Raw genomic sequence first — 19,517 nt, 5'->3', positions numbered from 1 at the left:
TATATTGTTTTTAGAAAAATGTTAGGTTTTCATCTATTGCTTTTTTATTTATTTTTTTTTTTTTTATCCTTATAAGAAATGAGTAAATTTACCATTAAATTTGTAGAATCACATGTGAGTCGTACAAATTCAACGGTAAATTTTCAAAAAAAAAATAGCAAAAAATAACTAAGGTTCCGTTTAGTTTACAAAATAGACTCATGTAATAGAAGGAATAGTCATTCTTTTGTTTGGTAAGAGCCTATTCATAGGAATAGTTATTCTCGTAGAGATAACTGATCTCTTATAAAAATGAATAGTTATTCTTCTCATTAAGGAATTGAATACATTTTTCAAAAATACCTTTTTTATTTTAAACTTTAAAAAAAAAAAAAGAAAAAAAAAAAAAGAGAGGTCGGCCACCCACAGAAGAGGCCAGGGGTGGTCACACCACACCCGGACTCCTTGGGGACCACCCCCAAGGCGTCTGAGGGTGGTGCGACCACCCCTATTACATTTTGGGGTGGCCGTGTCCACCCCGAGGGCTGTCGAGGATGGCCACAGACACCCCCGGCCGCTTCTTTGGGTGGTTGACCGCCCATTGGGGTGGCCAACCACCCACTTTATTTTCTAGGTTTTTTTTTTTTTTTTTTTAATATGAGTTCAAATAAATAAATAATACAGAGTTTTTAGTAATTTTGAATCAATTGTGTGTTGTTAACAAACTAAGGAATAAGAATAATTATTTCATTTCACTATCATCTACTCTCAGTAATAACAATTCACTTTTTTAATGAAATGTGCATTTCACAAATCAAACGAAACCCTTAGGCCTCGTTTGGTTTGCAGAATGTCTAGTTCATTGAAAAATGAATAGATACTATTAAGAATAGAAGAGTGTGGGAATATAATAGCCGTTCATATTCCTTAATTTGGTAACAACACATATGCAAAAATTGAAATTGAATCAAAATTACAAAAAACCCCATATAATTTTTTTTTTTCAAACTCATATTAAAAAAAAAATGAAAGAAAATGAAAGAGCCACAGGTGGCTGTGGCCACCCCATATGAGCTCTGGGGGTGGCCAATCCGCGGGGTGACTTCGACCACCCCGATGACTCGCAGGGTGGCCGCAACCACCCCAAAGGAGCTCCGAGGGTGGTCGTAGCCACCCCAAAATGCGAAGGAGGTGGTGCGACCAATCTGGTTTTTTACCTTTTTTTGGCTTTGACTAATAAACATTGGTATGTTATTTGTCTAAGAACAAAGTTTGTTCTTTGTCCTAGATTATTTGAATTGTCTATTTTCTTAAGAAATTATGGGTAGTTTTTTCTACACATTTCATCCCATGGACTTGGCAATTTGTTAAAAAATTGTTCTAACCAATATTCATTTTTTGGGGGGTTTACCAAAAAATAATATGATGATGCTAATTTTATGCTATCCAAGCTATAATTATGTAACATCTGTCAATTCGAAGAATATGTTAAAAGTTTTAAGTTTAAAATAAATAAAAAATTAAAAAAAAAAATATTGGTATTTTTAAAAAATGTATTTCATTATTTAAGAATTAGCTAAGCCACTCATTTTTTAGTGGCTTAGCTAATCCTATGTGTATGGGAATAGTAGTCACATGGGAATAAACTATTCTCATGAATAGTGTGTTACCAAACAAATGAATAGCTATACTTAAGACTAACTAGACCATTCCAAGAATTTATTCCACAAACTAAACTAGCCCTAAATGAACTTATGCTTGAAAGGATTTTTCTCCAATCACCTATATTGTCAATCTCTAAGCCTGGACGTTTATTTAGAAGCACTAGGTTTACGGAAACACAGGAAAAAGAGTTATCTTCTGCTGTAAGCAAATGTAACAGGGGGTCAACGCTAACTCTTCCCGAAACAGTAGCTACGTTTTCCACAAATTTTTTATTATTAATTTAAAACTAGCCTCTATTACAATAATGAATAAACCTCAGCTTCTTATTTTAATGCTTATTCATCCACAATAAAAAATAAAATAAACAATGGTGGATTTTATGTTACTAATACACTAAGCCTCGGTGTTACTTATGCATGGGACACATAAATGGGTTTTTTATTCTCTATACCACAAACCAAAATCAGCTCAACTATCTCGTCCCCTGTCTATGATTTTTTGTACACATGTTTGAAAATAATCCAGTCAGTTTGGATTTGTGATTTTAAAATATGTAATTTACAAACGCAGTTTTTAAAAATACAGTTAAATATTTGGTGAAAGTGTAGTTTAAACTTTAAAATCGCAGTTTGGCTTTTAAAAACGTTTTTTTTTTTTTTTTTTTTTACTCCAAGTTGTCAATTTCTTGTAATGCAATTAATAAGGACTAAACGTACTCTTTCTCAAAAAAAAATCTCCAAACAAAATCCCATTACATTAATTAAAAAACAAAAATTTCTTATAAATTGGGTTATAGAAAAGTGCAAATGTATCCTTTAACACGTACTTCTTACACGCTTTTTTAATAATATTATTTTTTTTAAAAAAAAAAAAACGTATTTCTCATATGGTCAAGGGACACATAATACTCTTAAAAACTGAATTAAAAAAAATTCTTACAACCCAATTTGAAAGAAATTTATATCTTCACTCAGAAATACCGTACGCATCCCACCACGCATTGGATATATAAAAAAAATTTGGATCATAAAAATTTCTCATTGTTACTTAAACTTGTTAGATCCAAGGTTTATATCACATGCACACATGTTACTTGTTACCAAAGTGTTTGCTAATCAATTAATAACATGGCGTAGTAGATTATTTTTGAAGCACCTCGGTGCATGTGTACAGCACTGCCGGAATACTTGGATTCAAAGTTTCAAGGGAAAAACAAAAGCCCAACTTGGCAATTTGTCTATATAAACCCTAAATGAAAGCCAGAAGTACTGATACAATACAAGCAAGCATTTCAATTGTGGGAGAGAAAATGAGAAGGGAAAATTTGGTTGTCTTGTTCCCGCTGCTCGCTCTTGCGCTACTGAGCGTGTGCCGTCTAGGGTTTGTGGACGGAGCGACGTCGCTTCAACCGCCAGTGAAATTAGTCTGGCATTATTACAAGATTCATACCACGTGTGATGAAGCGGAAGTATATATCAGGCACCAAGTGCAGTTGTTATGGGACAAGGATAAGAGCATCACTCCCAAGCTCCTCCGCTTGCTCTACTCAGATTGTTTTGTAAATGTATGTGTTTGTTTATTATAGCAGCAATTTTACTTCTTCTTTTCTTTGTAAGTAATGACTATTTGGCACTCAAATGCTAAATATATGCTGCAAAATTAGGGTTGTGATGCATCAATCCTCTTGGATGGGCCAAAATCAGAGAAAACAGCACCACAGAATAGGGAGCTTGGAGCATTTGTAGCTATAGACAAGATCAAGACTGTTATGGAGAAACGATGTCCAGGAGTTGTCTCTTGTGCCGACATTCTCAACCTTGCCACTAGGGATGCTGTTCATTTGGTAACACTTTCATCCTCTATATAAAATCCGAATCAAATACAAAGTAATGTTATTTATTAAACTGTTATACAAGTAGGATGCCGTGACAATACAATTCAAAGGGCTTGTTAAAAAATAAAAAATAAAAAATGAAAAATAAAATAAATGATGATTGATTTTACTGTCATATCATTTTATTTGTACCCCAATTATGTGTATTTTAAATGTGGAGACATTTGCGTGATAAGTCCACATCCATAGTTTATTATATTAATCTTGATTACATAAAAGAATAAGGTTACATACTACACTTTCTTCTCAGCTCTATCTCACTTGGTTGATGTGACCATGCTCGCCTATCATTAGAATTTTTTATTTTATTATTTATTTTTTAAAAAAAACAAAGGCTGATCCAAGTGAGATAGAGTAAGATGAAAGTGTAGATCATGTAGCATTTACTCTATAGAATATTTGAAAGGTCTCAATCATATTAGCCCTTTCGATTTTTTATTTTATTTTTTTTGTGAGTTGGCCCTTTTGAATTTTGAGTATCGCGCAAACATACTAGCTAGCTCATCACGTTTCTGCCACCTCTCTCCTACCCTTTCTTCACTAGCAAAAAAAAAAAAAAAAACTGTGTTGCACTACCTACCAAAGCAAGTCCTTATCTCCCAACCTCAACAAAAATATGGAGGAAAAAACAAATCCTTTGGCTCCTGCCGTGGGTATGTTGGCATAAGTGCCCCAGGAAACCCTTTTTAAAAAAGAAAAAGAAAATTAAAAAAATATAAAAACTAATTGTATTATATCCGTTTATTTTTATTTTTCACAAAATTCACACTTATAAGTGCTGAAAACGCACTCCCTCCCTCCCCTAGTCCCCTCACTCTGATGACTCTGGTGGACTGGTCCCTCCTTCGAGATCGGCAGGCTGTACACTGCCCACGATTGTCTTTTTGAGGCCATTGGTAGTGGTCCAACACCCCCATCAAAAAGCTTAATAAAGAAGAAACAAAAGAGAAACAAAAGAAAAGAAAGCACACTGCCTAAGGTCCCCAAATCAAGTTTGTCCTTACTACGATCTGCACATTGGCATTTTCACCAAATAAGATGCTCTTTTTTCTTTCTTTTTTCCCTGGATGAAAAATATAAGAGATTTTTTTTTTTTCCTGTTCAATAAAGATGGTTTTTCAATAGAGCAAAATCAGCACTGTTGCAGAATCAGAATCAATATGACTTCTATAAAGGCCACATGCATATGGGCATGAAAAGTTATTTACCACTTCTTTTGGTAAGCCTACATTTGTCTAAATTATAGCTTTTTATCTTTTTCAATTCACAGGCAGGAGCACCGTCTTATCCCGTTTTCACGGGACGAAGGGATGGGATGACGTCAAGCGCTGCATCAGTGGACCTCCCATCTCCGTCCATCTCATGGGAACAAGCACTAGCATACTTCAAATCAAGGGGCTTAGATGTATTGGACTTGGGAACGCTCCTAGGTAAAGATGCTACTACCTTAAAACAACTAGAATACAATTCTCTCCATTTCAACAATTTCATAGTCCATATTAGATTTCACAAATCTAGTTGTATATATTTTGTCACATTGTGAATAACTTGCTACGTCATTTAAAATTTTTAAATGACGTGATACGATATATACCATTAGATGCAACAAAACAAAATCTAGACCACAGATTTGCTGAAAACTTCTTATGTCTCTATTAGGAGCACACTCAGTGGGGAGAACACATTGTAGCTACGTCCTAGACCGGCTCTACAATTTCAACGGTACCGGAAAGCCCGACCCGAGCATGGATGCATCTTTCGTAACCGAGATGAGAAAGTTATGCCCCAAAAGATTGAAGAAGGGCCAAGCAGACCCACTAGTGTTCCTAGACCCAGAATCTGGATCAAATTACAAATTCACTCAGTCCTACTACTCTAGAGTTCTATCGCATAAAGCTGTCCTTGAAGTTGATCAGCAACTACTCTTTGGGAATGACACTGCACAAATCACAGAAGAATTTGCTGCTGGTTTTGAATATTTTCGCAAGTCATTTGCTCTGTCCATGAGCAGGATGGGAAATATCAAGGTTCTAACTGGAAATCAGGGAGAGATACGCCGAAATTGTCGATTTACAAACAAGGATAATCCAAATAAGTAGGAGGAATCTAATGTGCTATTGATGAGGGTGAATGAATCACCATAAATGGAAATTGTTGTGTGTAAGAGAAAGATGAATAATCCATCAATTAGAACAAAAGAAAAATCTTTTTTTTTTTTAATTTAAAAATAAAATTATAATATACATTCCTAAATTATGATTAATGTTATCCCACATTTAAACCAAAAGGATAAAGGATAACTTTTCAATAACTTTGATTTCTCTTTCTTTTCTTTTCTTTTTCTTTTTCTTTTCTTTTTTCTTTTTCTTTTGCCCCCCAAATAGTCTCAAAAGTATAAGCAGTCAAAATTGTTGATACATCTCTGAATATATGGTAAAAAAAAAACAAAAAAGGGATTTCGCCTAACCTGTGAGATCGATGATAGCTAAATAATCAGACCTGGGGTGCATCAAACAAAGGAACTTCTTCCCACTTTCAATCATTCCACTAGCTTCAATGGGAGGCAAACAAGTAGAATGTAAGCAATGGCAAAAATCAAGCACCAAACAAGGAAATAAGAGCCATTTCTAATAATATTTTCCTAACATTTGCACGCACATATACATCTTCTAGAATGGAGTCATCACAATGTACCATGGATTCATTGCCCATGAAAAAAGTACAAAAAATAAACAATAGACGAAGAAAAAAAAATGAAAAGGACAATAAAAACCAAAAAAAAAAAAAAATGGCAGAAACAGATGATTAAGTAATGAGATAATTTCCAAAAATCCTTAAATTGATCCTAACTAAAACTTGGTAGTGTGGTAGAGGCTATGAAACATAAAACGCAGAGTGTAAAGTCCAAGTGCCCTATAAGAAAACAATGTGGCAAGCATAGATAATCTCTTAAAATTCATAGGCAATGACTGCTGGAGTGCTGGAGAAGTTAGTGGTTGCAACTCAAGAATCTCTTGACGAAGGGGTACCATGTAAATGGTATGTGGAGGTTCTTTTTTTATTATAATTAACAAAAATGAAAACCTGGGGAAAAAGAGAACGAGAAAGAAAGAAGTGTTGATGCATCTTCTAATGGACCATAACAGAATGCTTCATAGGGTAATAAATTATTATTGGAAATTAAAAAAATTTAAAAAGGGGTTTTGAGTTCCAAAGAAAAACAGGTTGGCTAATTCTTTTAAATACCAAGGATTGCATGTTTGAACCCATCAAGACATTGTTTTCACCCGAAAACAACAAAAAGCAAAAAAATCATTTCACATGGGTTAAAAACAAGTTCTTATATAAATATAAGAGAGGATTTACACCTTTTTATCCTAAATCCATTTAAAAGATCATAAAAGAAAGGGACAGGAGCACGGACAGTGCAGACAAACCATGCGTTCAAATGGGAACAGAAAAATTCTGTGTATAGATAATAAGGTTTCAACAAAACCTAAATATGTTTATTTTTCTCTTGCATATCTCTTGTATAAGTCCATGTCCTAAGACTATGTCTTTGTCTAGAATAAATTGATATTAATTGAAAAAAGAAAAAAGAAATACATATGTTGGCCAAAGAGATAAACAAAACCTATATACAACTACATTATCTATAATTTATTTATTTTTGATAAGTTAATCGAAATATCATTAAAAACGCAAATAGCGCAACCTAAGTACACAAGGAGTGTACAGGAGATACACTTAGCTAGAAAGAGAAAACAAGTGAAGAAAATCATAAAAACTATGCAATTTAAGATCTAATGCAGCTATCCAGTGGTAAAATATAATGTAGGTTAAATTTGTTTCCAATCATCACAAAATATTCAAGTTGTAGAAATGTCTGAGAAAAACCGAGTTATGAAGAAAGTGACTAAAAAAATATATTTGAATCATTATAAACTTTATCACAATTATTTCTTCCCTCTTTGTCCCAATCAAATATTCTTCTTTTCAATCAGAGACCAGATAGTGACCCAAATTGCAAATAGTTGCCCATGTTACTCCAACAAAAGAAGAAGGGGGGGTGGGAAATAAAAGATAAAAAACCCTTTTACAAGTTACAAGCACATTAAGTTTCTCTACACTGGCTGGAAGTCAAACCCAGGACAAGAACTCCTCTAACCAACCAGGAAGATAGTTTAGAATACTTCTAGAACTTGGTCTGTGATCATCAAGAATTTAAATCCGTAGTTGAAATTTATAAATGTTCACCTGTTTAGACTTTTTTTTTTTTAATAGGTAATCAAAGAAATTTTATAAAAAGCGTAGGCACTCCTAAGCATATAGGAAGTATACAAAAAGGATGTAAAAAACAGAGGGAAAAAAAAAAGAAAAAAAGAAAAGCAAGAACCCCCAAACACCAAAACCTGTTTAGACTTTTTAAACTGTATAATCAAATGAAACCATGTTTCAAAGTACAACTTGGAACTTATAATGTACAACAAAAACAAAAAAAAACAAAAAAACCACAGAAAATAATACGGCACATAATTCCAGTTCAGCTCAACACCCAAATTCTTGCACGCAAGGACATACATTTCAGTTGGGGCAAGGCAATACTATCACTATAGAAAAAGGAAAGCAGAACATGAGGTAATTACCTTGCAAAAATGAGATAATGGAGGTACGAAAAACTGGGTGAATCTTCAAATGCAAAAGCACTTCAGCTTTGGAATCTTCCCTTGCAGGAAATCCAAATAACAGCATTTTCTCCAACTTGAAATCCCGGTCTATAAATACTTCTCAGTGCAATTTCTGTGTTGCCATGAGTGTATACCCATTTGCAAAATAGAAAAAGCCCTAGTCCTCATTCTGAGCTGCAGGCTCTTTCTCTTGATTTTGAGCTGCAGGCTCTTTCTCTTGATTCTGAGCTGCAGGGCTCTTTCTCTTGATTAGCTGGTTCAAGCAAGACATAGGTTTCAGAAACGGCATACATTAAACAAAAATATAGTAGGGTATTGTGCGCTAAACATTGGCCACCTTGAATGCCCAAGAAAAATAGTGGAGTCACCTGTATGGTCATCACTGAAGATGGTAACCCAAGTGCAATCACAGACAATTTTTTTAATCATTTCCACATAATAAAAATCAATAGTAAGATCACATTAATCCACGGTAGAATAACAGGTCAAAGCTACATAAGTGTATCTTTAATGCCATATGGTATGTCCATTTATATTTATCACACAATTTGGTCGCCAACATTGCTGTAGTAACAACAAAGGTAGAAAAGGAAAAAGCAGAAACCATAATATCAATTACAGAAGGTCATAGAGTAACTCAACGAGCAACAAACCTTGTAGAGGTACTTCTTTCTAAGTTTTATTGCTGTGCGTATACACCTTTTGACATTGATCTTCAGCATGTTATCATTGAATATCTGCAATGCGTAGAATTTGCAAGTCAACTTAGAAAATTTCAAGTGAATTACCCCCTTCTTTTATTTTATACTTCAGCGCACAAAGAATAGTAACAACAACAACCATGATAATAATATTGATATTGATATGACTGATTATTGTTGTTATTAGTATTGCCATTTTCATTTTCATGTTCAAAATTAAATCTAAATTGTGTCTTATCTATGAAAAAGCAACTTAAGAGAAATTAATTTATAGAAGATGTCAGAGGTGCAAAACTAACTGAAAGGAACTACATAAACATGAACCTCCAACACGCAGGAGCATTTCAAAGCATTCAAACTTGAATGAGAAATACGTGATCAAGAAAAAGAAAAGTATAACAGCCTTAGAAGTGGAAACAGCATATAGAAATAGACAAGGTATTCATAGAAGTTTGTGGCCCTTGGGTTGCTTTTTAACTACCGGCATATACAAAACCTATTCACTTGAGTACTACATTTCCATGCAGGTCAAGTATGGTGAAAGCTTATGCTCTTCCATATAGATAAAATTTAACACAGATATTGCTTAGAGGATAATCATAAGCTTTACCAAAGAAGAGAGCAATTAAATTTAAATAAACCCCACTGTTTCATGTACAAATCTGCATCAAAATGAAGCAGAAACAGTGGCTAGTCCTAGCTTTGCATTTAGGTCACATCATAGCCCCCTATTCAGTCTCCTACCATATAGGAAAAATAGCAACCAATTCTACAGGATCCACTAATCAAACATAAAGGACGAGTTTTTCGTTGTCCCAAGTACTGATGTAAATGATAAAGAAGATCGATGCACAAAATACAGAACATTAGATTCATAAGAAATTGAAAGGAAATTTCTTTTCATCATCCAATCAAAGTAACCTTATTAGCCTATTATCTAGGTCACATAAACTAAAACATATGGACCCAAGGATTGACAGGCAAAAAGAAAAAAGAATAAAAAAAAAAGGAAATGTTGCATCTGTCATGACGAAAAGAAAGTATAATGCACCTGCCTTTATCATATCATCAAACGAATGAGTTTCTCTTATGATTTTCTGACCGTTCATAATAAGAATTGCTGCCACACAGAAGACTGGTAGTTCATTATGTCCATTCCCAGTTGAAGAGATTACAGTGCAGATTTGCATCCGATCATTCTTTGACCAGAAATTCCTTGTCAAGCCACAAAAGGGACGGGATGATATTGATTTCATTCCATTGTTGTCAGGCATGGATCGCTCTACATTTCCATGATTTAATTGTGAGCCACCAACCTTCACAGTACCGTTATCATTTTCTGTGCTTTCTTCACTCATTTCCAGTCCAGAGTCCCTTGGAAGCTGCACTAGTAATGCTTCCAGACAGTTCTCCTCTAAATTGTATGCCATTGATTCATCAAAATCAGCAGCCCATATCATCTGTGTTTGAAGCTCATAATTATGAATGCAAATACCAAAAAAAAAAGGATAATGTAGGTCTCAATAAATCAGAAAATAGAATACAAGTTCTAATCTAATGTGAGCATGCTTATAAGTTATAATTTTTCATCAAACATGATACTCTTAAATCTGGAGTTCCAATGCGTCTTTCAAGAAACCCTACTATCAACTGCGCCATTGTAATGACCCAGGGAAAGCGCTTATCACATCTGCACTATCACTCTAAAAGAACTAGTCAAATTACAATTAGAGCTCCCTCGAATCACTTATAGAACTCAGTCTCACCTAGTAAGAGCATTCACATTGGTTTATGTATATTTTTATGCAAAATGGCTCATCAAAACCCACTTTATCTAGTTTAGTTAATAAGTTTTAAAAGACACCATACATCCAATTATCTTTTTTTTTTTTTTTTATCTATATCATTTAAATTTTATTTTTTTATAAGGATTGTATTTTTCCTAAAGATCCTATTTTTCAACTTTTGAAAAAAAAAATATATATGTGGAGAGAGAAATAGTATGAAAAAATTTTGGGAAAAGAGAGATGAAGAGAGAGAAATAGTATATAAATTAGATGAATGTGTAGCGAGCACTGTTCACAAATGCAAAAAGTAGCGAGCACCGTTCACAAATGCAAAAAAGATGTATTTTGCATTTAATATGCATAATCCAATGTAGAGGGTTTTTTAGTGTTTTGCTTATCCATTTTAAATAAAAGTAAGAAATGGCTAAGCCATTGTAAGTGCTTTAAGGTATCAATATGGGACTTAGCACTTATAAGCACTTTTATCTACTAAATGTGGTCAATTCATCTTCCACAATGGGACTAACATTTTGGGATGTCACATTCTCCCTCACTCAAATTCTTGTCAGGGCCCATGCCATGAAGTGTTTCAGTGCTACATGGTGTTACTAGGTTGTTTTGATACCATTTGCAACAATCGAGAAAAAGCACTCGCCACACATGGGCTATCAATCCAAAAAGACTTGTCAAGTTGTAATCAAAACTCCCTATAATCACTTATAAAGCTCAGTCTTACCTAATAAGAACCCAATGTGAAATTTAGCACTCATAAACGCTTTTATAATCTACTCAGTCAATGTGGGCAATTCATCTTTCCATTGTGGGACTAGCTTTATAAGGTGTCACAACTATCAACAGATTATGCCCACACTTCTTCAGACCTCAGCAAACTCAAAACAAACCACACAATAAGAAGATGGAGTAAGCTAATCTACTAATGTAACTGGAGTGGGATCAGGGCGACAAGATTTGTGATGGGGTGAATGGAGATTCCCCTTACCCTTTGGATGTTTGTTCCCCCGACCCTCTCGATTGGGTGTTGGATTATGATGAAGAAGAGGATCCGACTTTGGCGCTTCTGGATGCTGTTAAAGAGGATTTTCTTCGAGAAGTAAAGGTGGGGCGGTCTAAGATTAAAGGCAAGAGAGAGCTGTTAAATTTAGAGAGCTCCGTTAACTATGGCAATGCAAAAGTGTCCGCTCGGCGAAGGAAAGCCAAGGCTCACAAGTGGTAGCGTTGAGTGATCTTGTGGGTTTCGGGTGTGTGGGCTTTAGGTCCTTATGGGCTTGTTGGGTTTTTTTTCTTTTTTGTGGGCTGGGTTGGTTGTTTCTGTGTTTTTGGTGTTGTTGGGTTTTCGGGGGTGCTTTCTCTTGTTTTTTTTGTATACTTTTGGTGTTGTGTCCTTTTGTATACTTCCTGTATGCTTGGGACGCCTACACTTTTTATAAAACTTCTTTGATATTATGTATCAAAAAAAAACTCAGTGGCTTTGAAGTCTCTTTTCTTCAACTTTCAGTGGGTTTCAAGTCTCTTTTTCTCAACTTTCAGCAGGTCTCAAGTCACTTTTTTTCAACTTTCGGCAGGTTTCAAGACTCTTTACCTCACAATTAAATCTCAGTTGCCACTTATTAAGCCCTACACTTAAAACCTTAAGCCCGCCTATGCTGCTCATAAACAGGCCCTAATCTTTGAATTCAAGGACCAGCCTAAACAACCCGACACCAGTGCATATTTATTAAAGAACTAAGAATCACAGCAAGCCTTTATTTGTCAAAGGCAAGCTAGTATGCAACCATGCTTTGTAAATGAAGGTTCCAAAGGGGTATAACAGCAGATTTGTGTCAATCTGCCAGCTGTTGTGATCAATATAACTGTCAATAACAATATTTCTATTTCACCGTTTCCTAGATATATTATGGTGCAACAACTGCCAAAAACTTTCACTTCAGATTACTGCATCTGGTCAGAGAAAACAACTAAAGAACACAAACCTCCCACATAGAAAGAGCCTCATTAAAAGATAACTCCCGACGGAAGAGTACCAGCAGCATCCGGAACGCAAAATGAAGGCTTTCGGCACCTATATGGGACAGGTGTGCAAACATATCCCTGTTTGTGAGTTCCAAGATATTCCACAATGCTTGCAACTGCTTCATCACTCCAGTTGGTCCTTCCATCTGAAAATTTTCACGCTGAAGAGTTGTGAAAAGCATATGTCAGTAAAAGAAAGTAAAATTATCTACCTTAAAATCTTTGCCGAGATTAGTAATACCATTCTCCTTAAAAGCATCTCAAAGCACCAAAAAGCATCAGCATTATCCTCAAAGAGAACAACGAAAGGAGACAGCAGGTCACTCATACCTAAAACCAGGTTGCCAGGCAAAAATGTATTACCTAATGCTTAAAGCTCATATCACAAAATTATATACTAAAAGAAAATTAAAAAAGAAAATCATGTAAACTTGAAAAAGAAAAAGCCACAACCTTGACAATAACCAGTTGCAGGATCAACCCATGCATAAACAGCAAGGATATCTGACATCCTAGCTAAGTTTCTTTTATCCTCATAGAATTCAAGATGACTATCTGTTCTTACAACATCAACAACTGCAGAAAAATAAAATTTTGTTAGCTCGGACAAGTAGCTAAATAAGAATATCTAATTGTGGTGTAAACAATAACCAACAGCCTTTTGTTCAAGTTGAGAGGAAAAAAAATCACAAATGAGTTACCTATTCGGTGCAGAGTCCAAAGCCATTCCGATACTCTGTCTTCACTTGCTGTCCCTTGTTGAGATGTGGTTGAATTTATCATTTCCTTTTGTGGTACATCCGATATTCTCAATTGATTTACCATTTCTGTTCCGTCCAGCATATTATTGGCTGGCAATATTGATTCATGGGCATCAGGATGAACCACTTCAATCTCAGAGTTAATAGAATTAGAGATATTGCGAGATGGCGAGCCATTTGATTCTATAATTAGATCCTCGTTGTTATTAATTTGAAAACTGTGCATTCTGTCATCTTTAAATCTCAGTTTACGCTGTGTAGAAAGTTTATCGTCATGCAATTCGCATGATTTTTTATTTTCTCCACTCTTCTCAAACAAATCAGTGACAGGTAAAAGAGGAAAATCAAAACGATCTTCAGGTGCATACTGTGATCCATCTGCTTCTCTCCCTATTTTTGGGGAACTGCAGTTGTATGGACCAGAAGTAGGTATGTAACAAGACGAGTCATATGCTCCACTATCTGTGCTTGCCCTCACGCTGACAAGGTCAGCCGAATTGCTAGAGCTTTCCCTTTGGCTTGCATATGATGTAACTGTACAATGATTATTCCAATCATTCCCTAAATATTTAGTATTATCAGTAGAAGCTTTTCTACTTTCCACTTTAGGTTCTCTTCTCCCTTCATCTTTAGATGATGTCCTCATATCCATAACTTTGGAACCCACAACATAGGCAAGTGAACCAGTTCCTATACTTGAATGCATCATTTGGCATTCCTTAATCAGGTCCTTGTAACGTTCCCTGCATGAAAAGTATTGAGAGGCTGTCAATATTTAAATTTCAAAAAAAAATTACCAGAGATCTAAATAATTGAAACACCTTCTATTGCTCTAAATACCCCAAATAAGAAGCTTTAACACTTTCTTAAACATATCAAACACCTTAAAATACGATAAACTGTAGGAAAAGTATGGGAAAAAAAGGCAACTAACAAACTATATCAGTTCTCCACCAATCCATATTCCACATTCACAGTGATGTCAAAGAGCAAATGCTAGCAACAATACAAATACCTAGTTAATGAAACAGTTACCATCGTCTTGATTTCATATGGTTAAGATCCTAGGCATCAATAGTTTGACATAAGAAGCATAATAAAATAAAGATTGAACTACAGGATGAAAAATGCAAATTATTGAAAGAATATGGAAGATTGAACAACATCCACATGCCTGAAGCTTGAGTACAATAAGAATTTAAACACAAACATAGATAGTTTGCCAGGTAAAATCAATCAGTTTTATCGCAAGCATGGCAGCCAAAGTAAAAGGCATTAAAAATGAAAACCTCTTTTTTTTTGGTGGGGGTTAAGGAAAAATGAAAGCTTATCAGCATAGAAATTGAAAGCAAAAGGGCCTAGACCTTCGGGCTGTACGCAGTTGCCTACGGTACTCCGCAGTGGTGCCTAGTGCATAACAACCAAGTAGAAATTCCCAAACTTCTGGCCTTATTGATGGATCCACACCCTGTCATGCAGAAAATGAAGTGGATTATAACTATAAGGAACTCAAAACTTCTTCAATTAGACCACCCTTAGTTATGCAGATCAACTGACATTAACATCAAGAGGATCTATGCTTCATATCTGAAGACATTGAAACTTAGTCAGAATAAGTCCATTGTGAATGTTAATAAGAAATAAATCCTAGCCATCGAGCCTAGGAATGATCATAAGGCCAGTATCATGATCCCTATAAAAAAATCCAAACCATTTGCAAAAGGGGTAATCCAAAATAAATTACAAATAAAACATGCTACAAACCACCTGCAAGTGGTGTTGAAGGAACTATGATAATAAAAAAGAAACAAAAAATATATATATATAGGTAATCAAGATATCAATAAAAGCATAAGGCGCCCCAAGTATACAAGAGAAACCACCTAGCTAGTAGGGCAAAAAAAACATGAAAATCATGATAACTAATTACCAAAAGAAATATGATAATAATGAAACAACATACCCCCAAAACAATCAACTTGAGTGCCTTTTGGAAACCAAAAACCTTCCCATCACTATCAAAAGTTGCCTGCCACTTTTCTGGCTTAAGCATTTTGTTTACCTGCACCATTAAGAATGATGGACTCTCACAACCAAACTATTTTATAGTAAAAAATAATTAGAATTCTAATCAAGGTAAATAAAAAATAAAAAAAATTACCCTAACAAATTTGGCATCACTCACTCTTCGAATGCTCAAAATTAGAAATGGAAAACGAAATTAAAAAGAAAAAGAAAAAAAAAAAGTGAAGATTACTTGTACATGATCCAGAAAAAAACAGGAGAAAATGGTCAATATATAAGGAGCATACAAGATTCTCAAAAGCACTTCCCTAGATCTCATCGCAAACCTCATGAAAGACAAACATCAATTGACCCTCAAGCAGCAGTAGCAGCCACTGTCCCCAAGCTGTACACATCGGCATGCGTGCATGCTTTGATACAGACACGGAGTCTCAGGCATGGGAACTTCCCAAAGACCAGAGATAGGGATGTGGCCATATATGTGTTTCTATGAACATACAATAGTAACATACATATCTAGCTTCATTTGGATGCAAGCTTGTAGAAGAACCATACTTAACAAAAGGATCCTGAAGAGAACCCAATGCACAGATTTCTTCACAAAAATGCATAACACCTTCATAACTCTGCAAAAAAAACAATATTTTTTTCTTTTTTCCCTGTACATTTCCTTTTCTTTTTCTTTTTCTTTTTTTCCTTTTCAACATTTTTTTTTTTTGGTAAAAGGAAGAAATCTCTTATAAACTGCCAAATAGATGCCAAACACAACTGCAAATAATTGCAAGCATCATTACGTCTCTCACATGGCAAATTATAAAACAAAAAAACCAAAATATCATACTTCTTAATTTCCAACCTCCGGCTTGGTATATATTCCATGCTATCAGCTTTGGACACCACCAAGCATCTATTTGTGCCCCAAAATCTGACACCTTTTCCACAGTATACCATTTCCTTAAATATATATTCAGATCCAAATCCTAGAGAGAAAAAGAGATGGTCTACCACACCTGGGCATAACATTCATCCTTCAACTCTTAGGAAAACAATCTTCATTAGAAGTTTACAGCAACCATATAGAGACTGCTAGAAACTCCCTGTTCCTTGTCAAATGTCTTAAAAATTCAAATCATCTTGCTTTAAAATGGAGCTCTAAAAGTTACCATTACACTTCCAAACCCCAACTCCACAATTGAAAATGACAAGATCTCTGTAACCCATTTAATCAAAACCTTGTAAAACGACCAACAAAGCTCCATTATATAACCACCTTGTAGAGAGTCCAGATTGCCTTTGTCTGGAATGCCTCTTCCAGATTTTCTTCCATGGACCACTAACATTTTTTCCACATTATGAAAGCTAAAGCATAGTTAAGAATATCCTAGAAACAAAGGTTGCTTACCAAAAAGCATCTGGCAGGACATATCAGGAAGGCATCCTTCGCCTTCAGAAAATGAGGCCGAAACAAAGGTTGCTTACCAAAAAGCATCTGGCAGGACATATCAGGAAGGCATCCTTCGCCTTCAGAAAATGAGGCCTAAAACTTAATCACACAATACTCTCAGGACACCAAAAAAAAAAAAGTATTTCCAATTTTCCAGTGAAAATTTCTTTCTCTCTTTTTCAATTAAGTAGAAAGCTCATTAAGTAGCAAAATTTTCCAAGAATGACACAAAATTTTGTCAGATTCTCCACTACTCATAGTCTTCAACTTCTTTTCGTCTTTTTTCTTTTTTTTTTTCTTTCTTTTTTTTGGGAGGGGGTTTAAAGGAGGTTGGTGTTTTCAGCTCCACAGCATTACATATTTCTCATTTTACTTACCAGCACTTTTAATGAAATTTCAATTACTTATCAAACAAAAAAATGTTGGAAAAGCTTATTCTATAATTCTAATGTGAAATTGTTTCCTGAACTCGCAATTCACTACCCACTTATCAGAATCGTTTACTTAGATTTTTCTCTCACTTCTCTATAGCATCATTCTATAGAGAAATTGTTTCTTGAACTCACAATTATTACACTACCCACTTATCAGAATCGTTTACTTAGATTTTTCCCTCACTTCCCTATAGCATCATTCTATAGGGTTTAGAGGAGGTTAGTGTTTTCAGCTCCACAGCATTACATATTTCTCATTTTACTTACCAAAGCTTTTAATGAAATTTCGATTACTTATCAAACAAAAAAATGTTGGAAAAGCTTATTTTATAATTCTAACATGAAATTGTTTACTGAACTCGCAATTATTACACTACCCACTTATCAGAATCGTTTACTTAGATTTTTCTCTCACTTCCCTATAGCATCATTCTATAGAGTAATTTTTGCAGTTAGATCATCACATAACCCATTCACGCGGGTCGTACTAGTTGGTAAAAACAATTCCTACACATTTTAGCATGATAAAAAAAAAAAATTAATCTTCCATTTATGTGCAATGCAGCAAAAGCTCTCCCATCCTCTGCTATCATTTCTAATCCAAACTCCTAGCACACTATAAGCATAATTGATTCAGTAACGCACAAGAGTAAAGTGCATAATTAAAAACGTGGTTGAATAGAGTCTTACAGCTATAACAACCTTTATGGGAGATTGAGAGAGGCAGGGATCGCCAATGTCACGAACAATGGAACTCACCTTCTGCAAATTCACCGCTCCGGCTTTTCCACAATTCCATTGCCTGTCCTCCTCTCCCCCAAAAGACATCACAGTCCCCAAAACCCCTCCCCTCCCCACTCTTTCTCACCTTGTCAACCTTCAACAACCACGAATCTCTCTCTTTTTTTCTCTCCTCCGCACATTCTCAGCCTTCAACAACTGCAAAAAAACAAAATTTCATGCTGCGGAAAAACAAGCTCCTTCAACAACTACCCAAAAAAAAAAAAAAAAAAAACACAGAATAATTGGATTAACGAAATCAAATCAAATCAAAAAACAAAAAAATTGTTTCTTGTAACAAAAGAAAACAAGCATTTGATTGCAGAAACGTTGAATCGAATCGGGCGGTGATAGGATCATTGATGAGAGAGAGAGAGAGAGAGAGAGATTGGATTACCTGATGTGAGAGAAGTTTGCAGACTGGGTGTGAGGATTCAAGAGCAAGAGATCGCTGAAATTTCAGAGATTAGGTAGGTACAGGAATTACAAGGCGGAGTTCCTTCCCCACCATTTACACACAAGCACACACACACACAAACACAAAGAAGACCGTTTCTTTTCGCCTGGTATTTGTTTACCCTTTCCCAAGTTTTTTTTTTTTTTTTTTTTTTTTTTTTTTTTGGAAGCCAAATAAAAACACTTCAAACGAAAAAGAAAAAGAAAAAACATAGGGAAATATTTTTGAAAAAACAAAAAGAAAAGACAAATTAAACTCTATTAATTTTTATTATTATTTTATTTAAAAATAAATAAAAAACTTCACAAAAATTTCCTCAATTTCCATGGGTTTTGGTTAAAAAACTCTCAATTTAAGGTATCAAATTTTCAATTTTTTACAATATTCTCTTTCGTTAAGATTTTTTTGTTAAATCTTATCAAAATTTCTGAAATACTCCTCTTTTTTAAAAAAAATAAAATAAAATTGCAAAGATTCATACGTATGTATTTTTGCAATTTTTTTTAAAATCATAACCAACTCCTAAATCTTTACAATTTTTATTTTATTTTTTTTGATAAAAAAATATAGGTATTTCGAGAATTTTGATAAAATTTAATAAAAAATCTTAACGAGTAATTTCAAAACGCTTAGAAGCTTATGAGAATTTTGTAAAGTTTTCCCAAAAAAAATACGATTTTTCCTTCTTCTGTCTATTTTTTGCTCAAATCCATTTATATTTTTTTTCAAATTTATCACTAAATTTGTAAGACTTACATACGGAACTAAAGATCCAATGATAAATTTATATATCTATTCTACGGAGATTGGCAAAAATATGTAGAAGAATAAAACCAAACATTTATTTAATTAAAACGATTAAAATTATTTC

At 34.5% G+C, this 19,517-nt stretch overlaps 2 protein-coding genes across 10 annotated transcripts; one reads left to right on the top strand and one right to left on the bottom strand.

Annotated features, from left to right (window-relative positions):
• Positions 1-2,788: 2,788 nt before the first annotated feature.
• Positions 2,789-5,726, top strand: LOC132178777 (probable peroxidase 61). Its single transcript, XM_059591328.1, has 4 exons — positions 2,789-3,208; positions 3,308-3,487; positions 4,809-4,968; positions 5,198-5,726. Exons 1-4 carry the CDS (start codon positions 2,897-2,899, stop codon positions 5,635-5,637), a joined length of 1,092 nt encoding a protein of 363 aa, XP_059447311.1. The 5' UTR covers positions 2,789-2,896; the 3' UTR covers positions 5,638-5,726.
• A 77-nt stretch (positions 5,727-5,803) lies between these two features.
• On the bottom strand, positions 5,804-18,756 carry LOC132178728 (uncharacterized). 9 transcript variants are annotated; one of them, XM_059591280.1, is made up of 12 exons: positions 18,587-18,756; positions 18,100-18,348; positions 15,470-15,568; positions 14,871-14,974; positions 13,447-14,249; positions 13,199-13,321; positions 12,987-13,075; positions 12,757-12,906; positions 9,983-10,387; positions 8,880-8,963; positions 8,185-8,479; positions 5,804-6,089 (listed from the first exon to the last, which is right to left on the bottom strand). In XM_059591280.1, exons 2-11 carry the CDS (start codon positions 18,235-18,237, stop codon positions 8,384-8,386), a joined length of 2,091 nt encoding a protein of 696 aa, XP_059447263.1. In that variant the 5' UTR covers positions 18,238-18,348; positions 18,587-18,756; the 3' UTR covers positions 5,804-6,089; positions 8,185-8,383. The 9 variants fall into 9 exon arrangements, with proteins under 9 accessions (XP_059447263.1, XP_059447248.1, XP_059447240.1 ...); XM_059591265.1 differs by having other exon boundaries at positions 5,805-6,089; positions 12,706-12,906; positions 18,100-18,398; XM_059591257.1 differs by having other exon boundaries at positions 5,805-6,089; positions 12,706-12,906; positions 18,100-18,371.
• Positions 18,757-19,517: the final 761 nt, after the last annotated feature.

Source organism: Corylus avellana, chromosome ca1 (assembly GCF_901000735.1).
Source record: "Corylus avellana chromosome ca1, CavTom2PMs-1.0".
In the NCBI taxonomy this organism is placed as follows: Eukaryota; Viridiplantae; Streptophyta; class Magnoliopsida; order Fagales; family Betulaceae; genus Corylus; species Corylus avellana.
Note: the sequence above shows the minus strand (reverse complement) of the source record. Positions and strands in the feature narration are given on the sequence as shown.

Bases quoted from the DNA above. Each gene is read 5' to 3' on its own strand.
- LOC132178777 (XM_059591328.1), top strand. From the start codon at position 2,897: ATGAAAGCCAGAAGTACTGATACAATACAAGCAAGCATTTCAATTGTG. The intron at 3,209-3,307 runs GTATGTGTTTGT...CTGCAAAATTAG, and splicing joins ACTCAGATTGTTTTGTAAAT to GGTTGTGATGCATCAATCCT. The intron at 4,969-5,197 runs GTAAAGATGCTA...TGTCTCTATTAG, and splicing joins GGACTTGGGAACGCTCCTAG to GAGCACACTCAGTGGGGAGA.
- LOC132178728 (XM_059591265.1), bottom strand. From the start codon at position 18,237: ATGTCTTTTGGGGGAGAGGAGGACAGGCAATGGAATTGTGGAAAAGCC. The intron at 13,076-13,198 runs GTTGTGGCTTTT...ACCTGGTTTTAG, and splicing joins TGCAACTGGTTATTGTCAAG to GTATGAGTGACCTGCTGTCT. The intron at 12,907-12,986 runs GTATTACTAATC...ACAACTCTTCAG, and splicing joins AGATGCTTTTAAGGAGAATG to CGTGAAAATTTTCAGATGGA.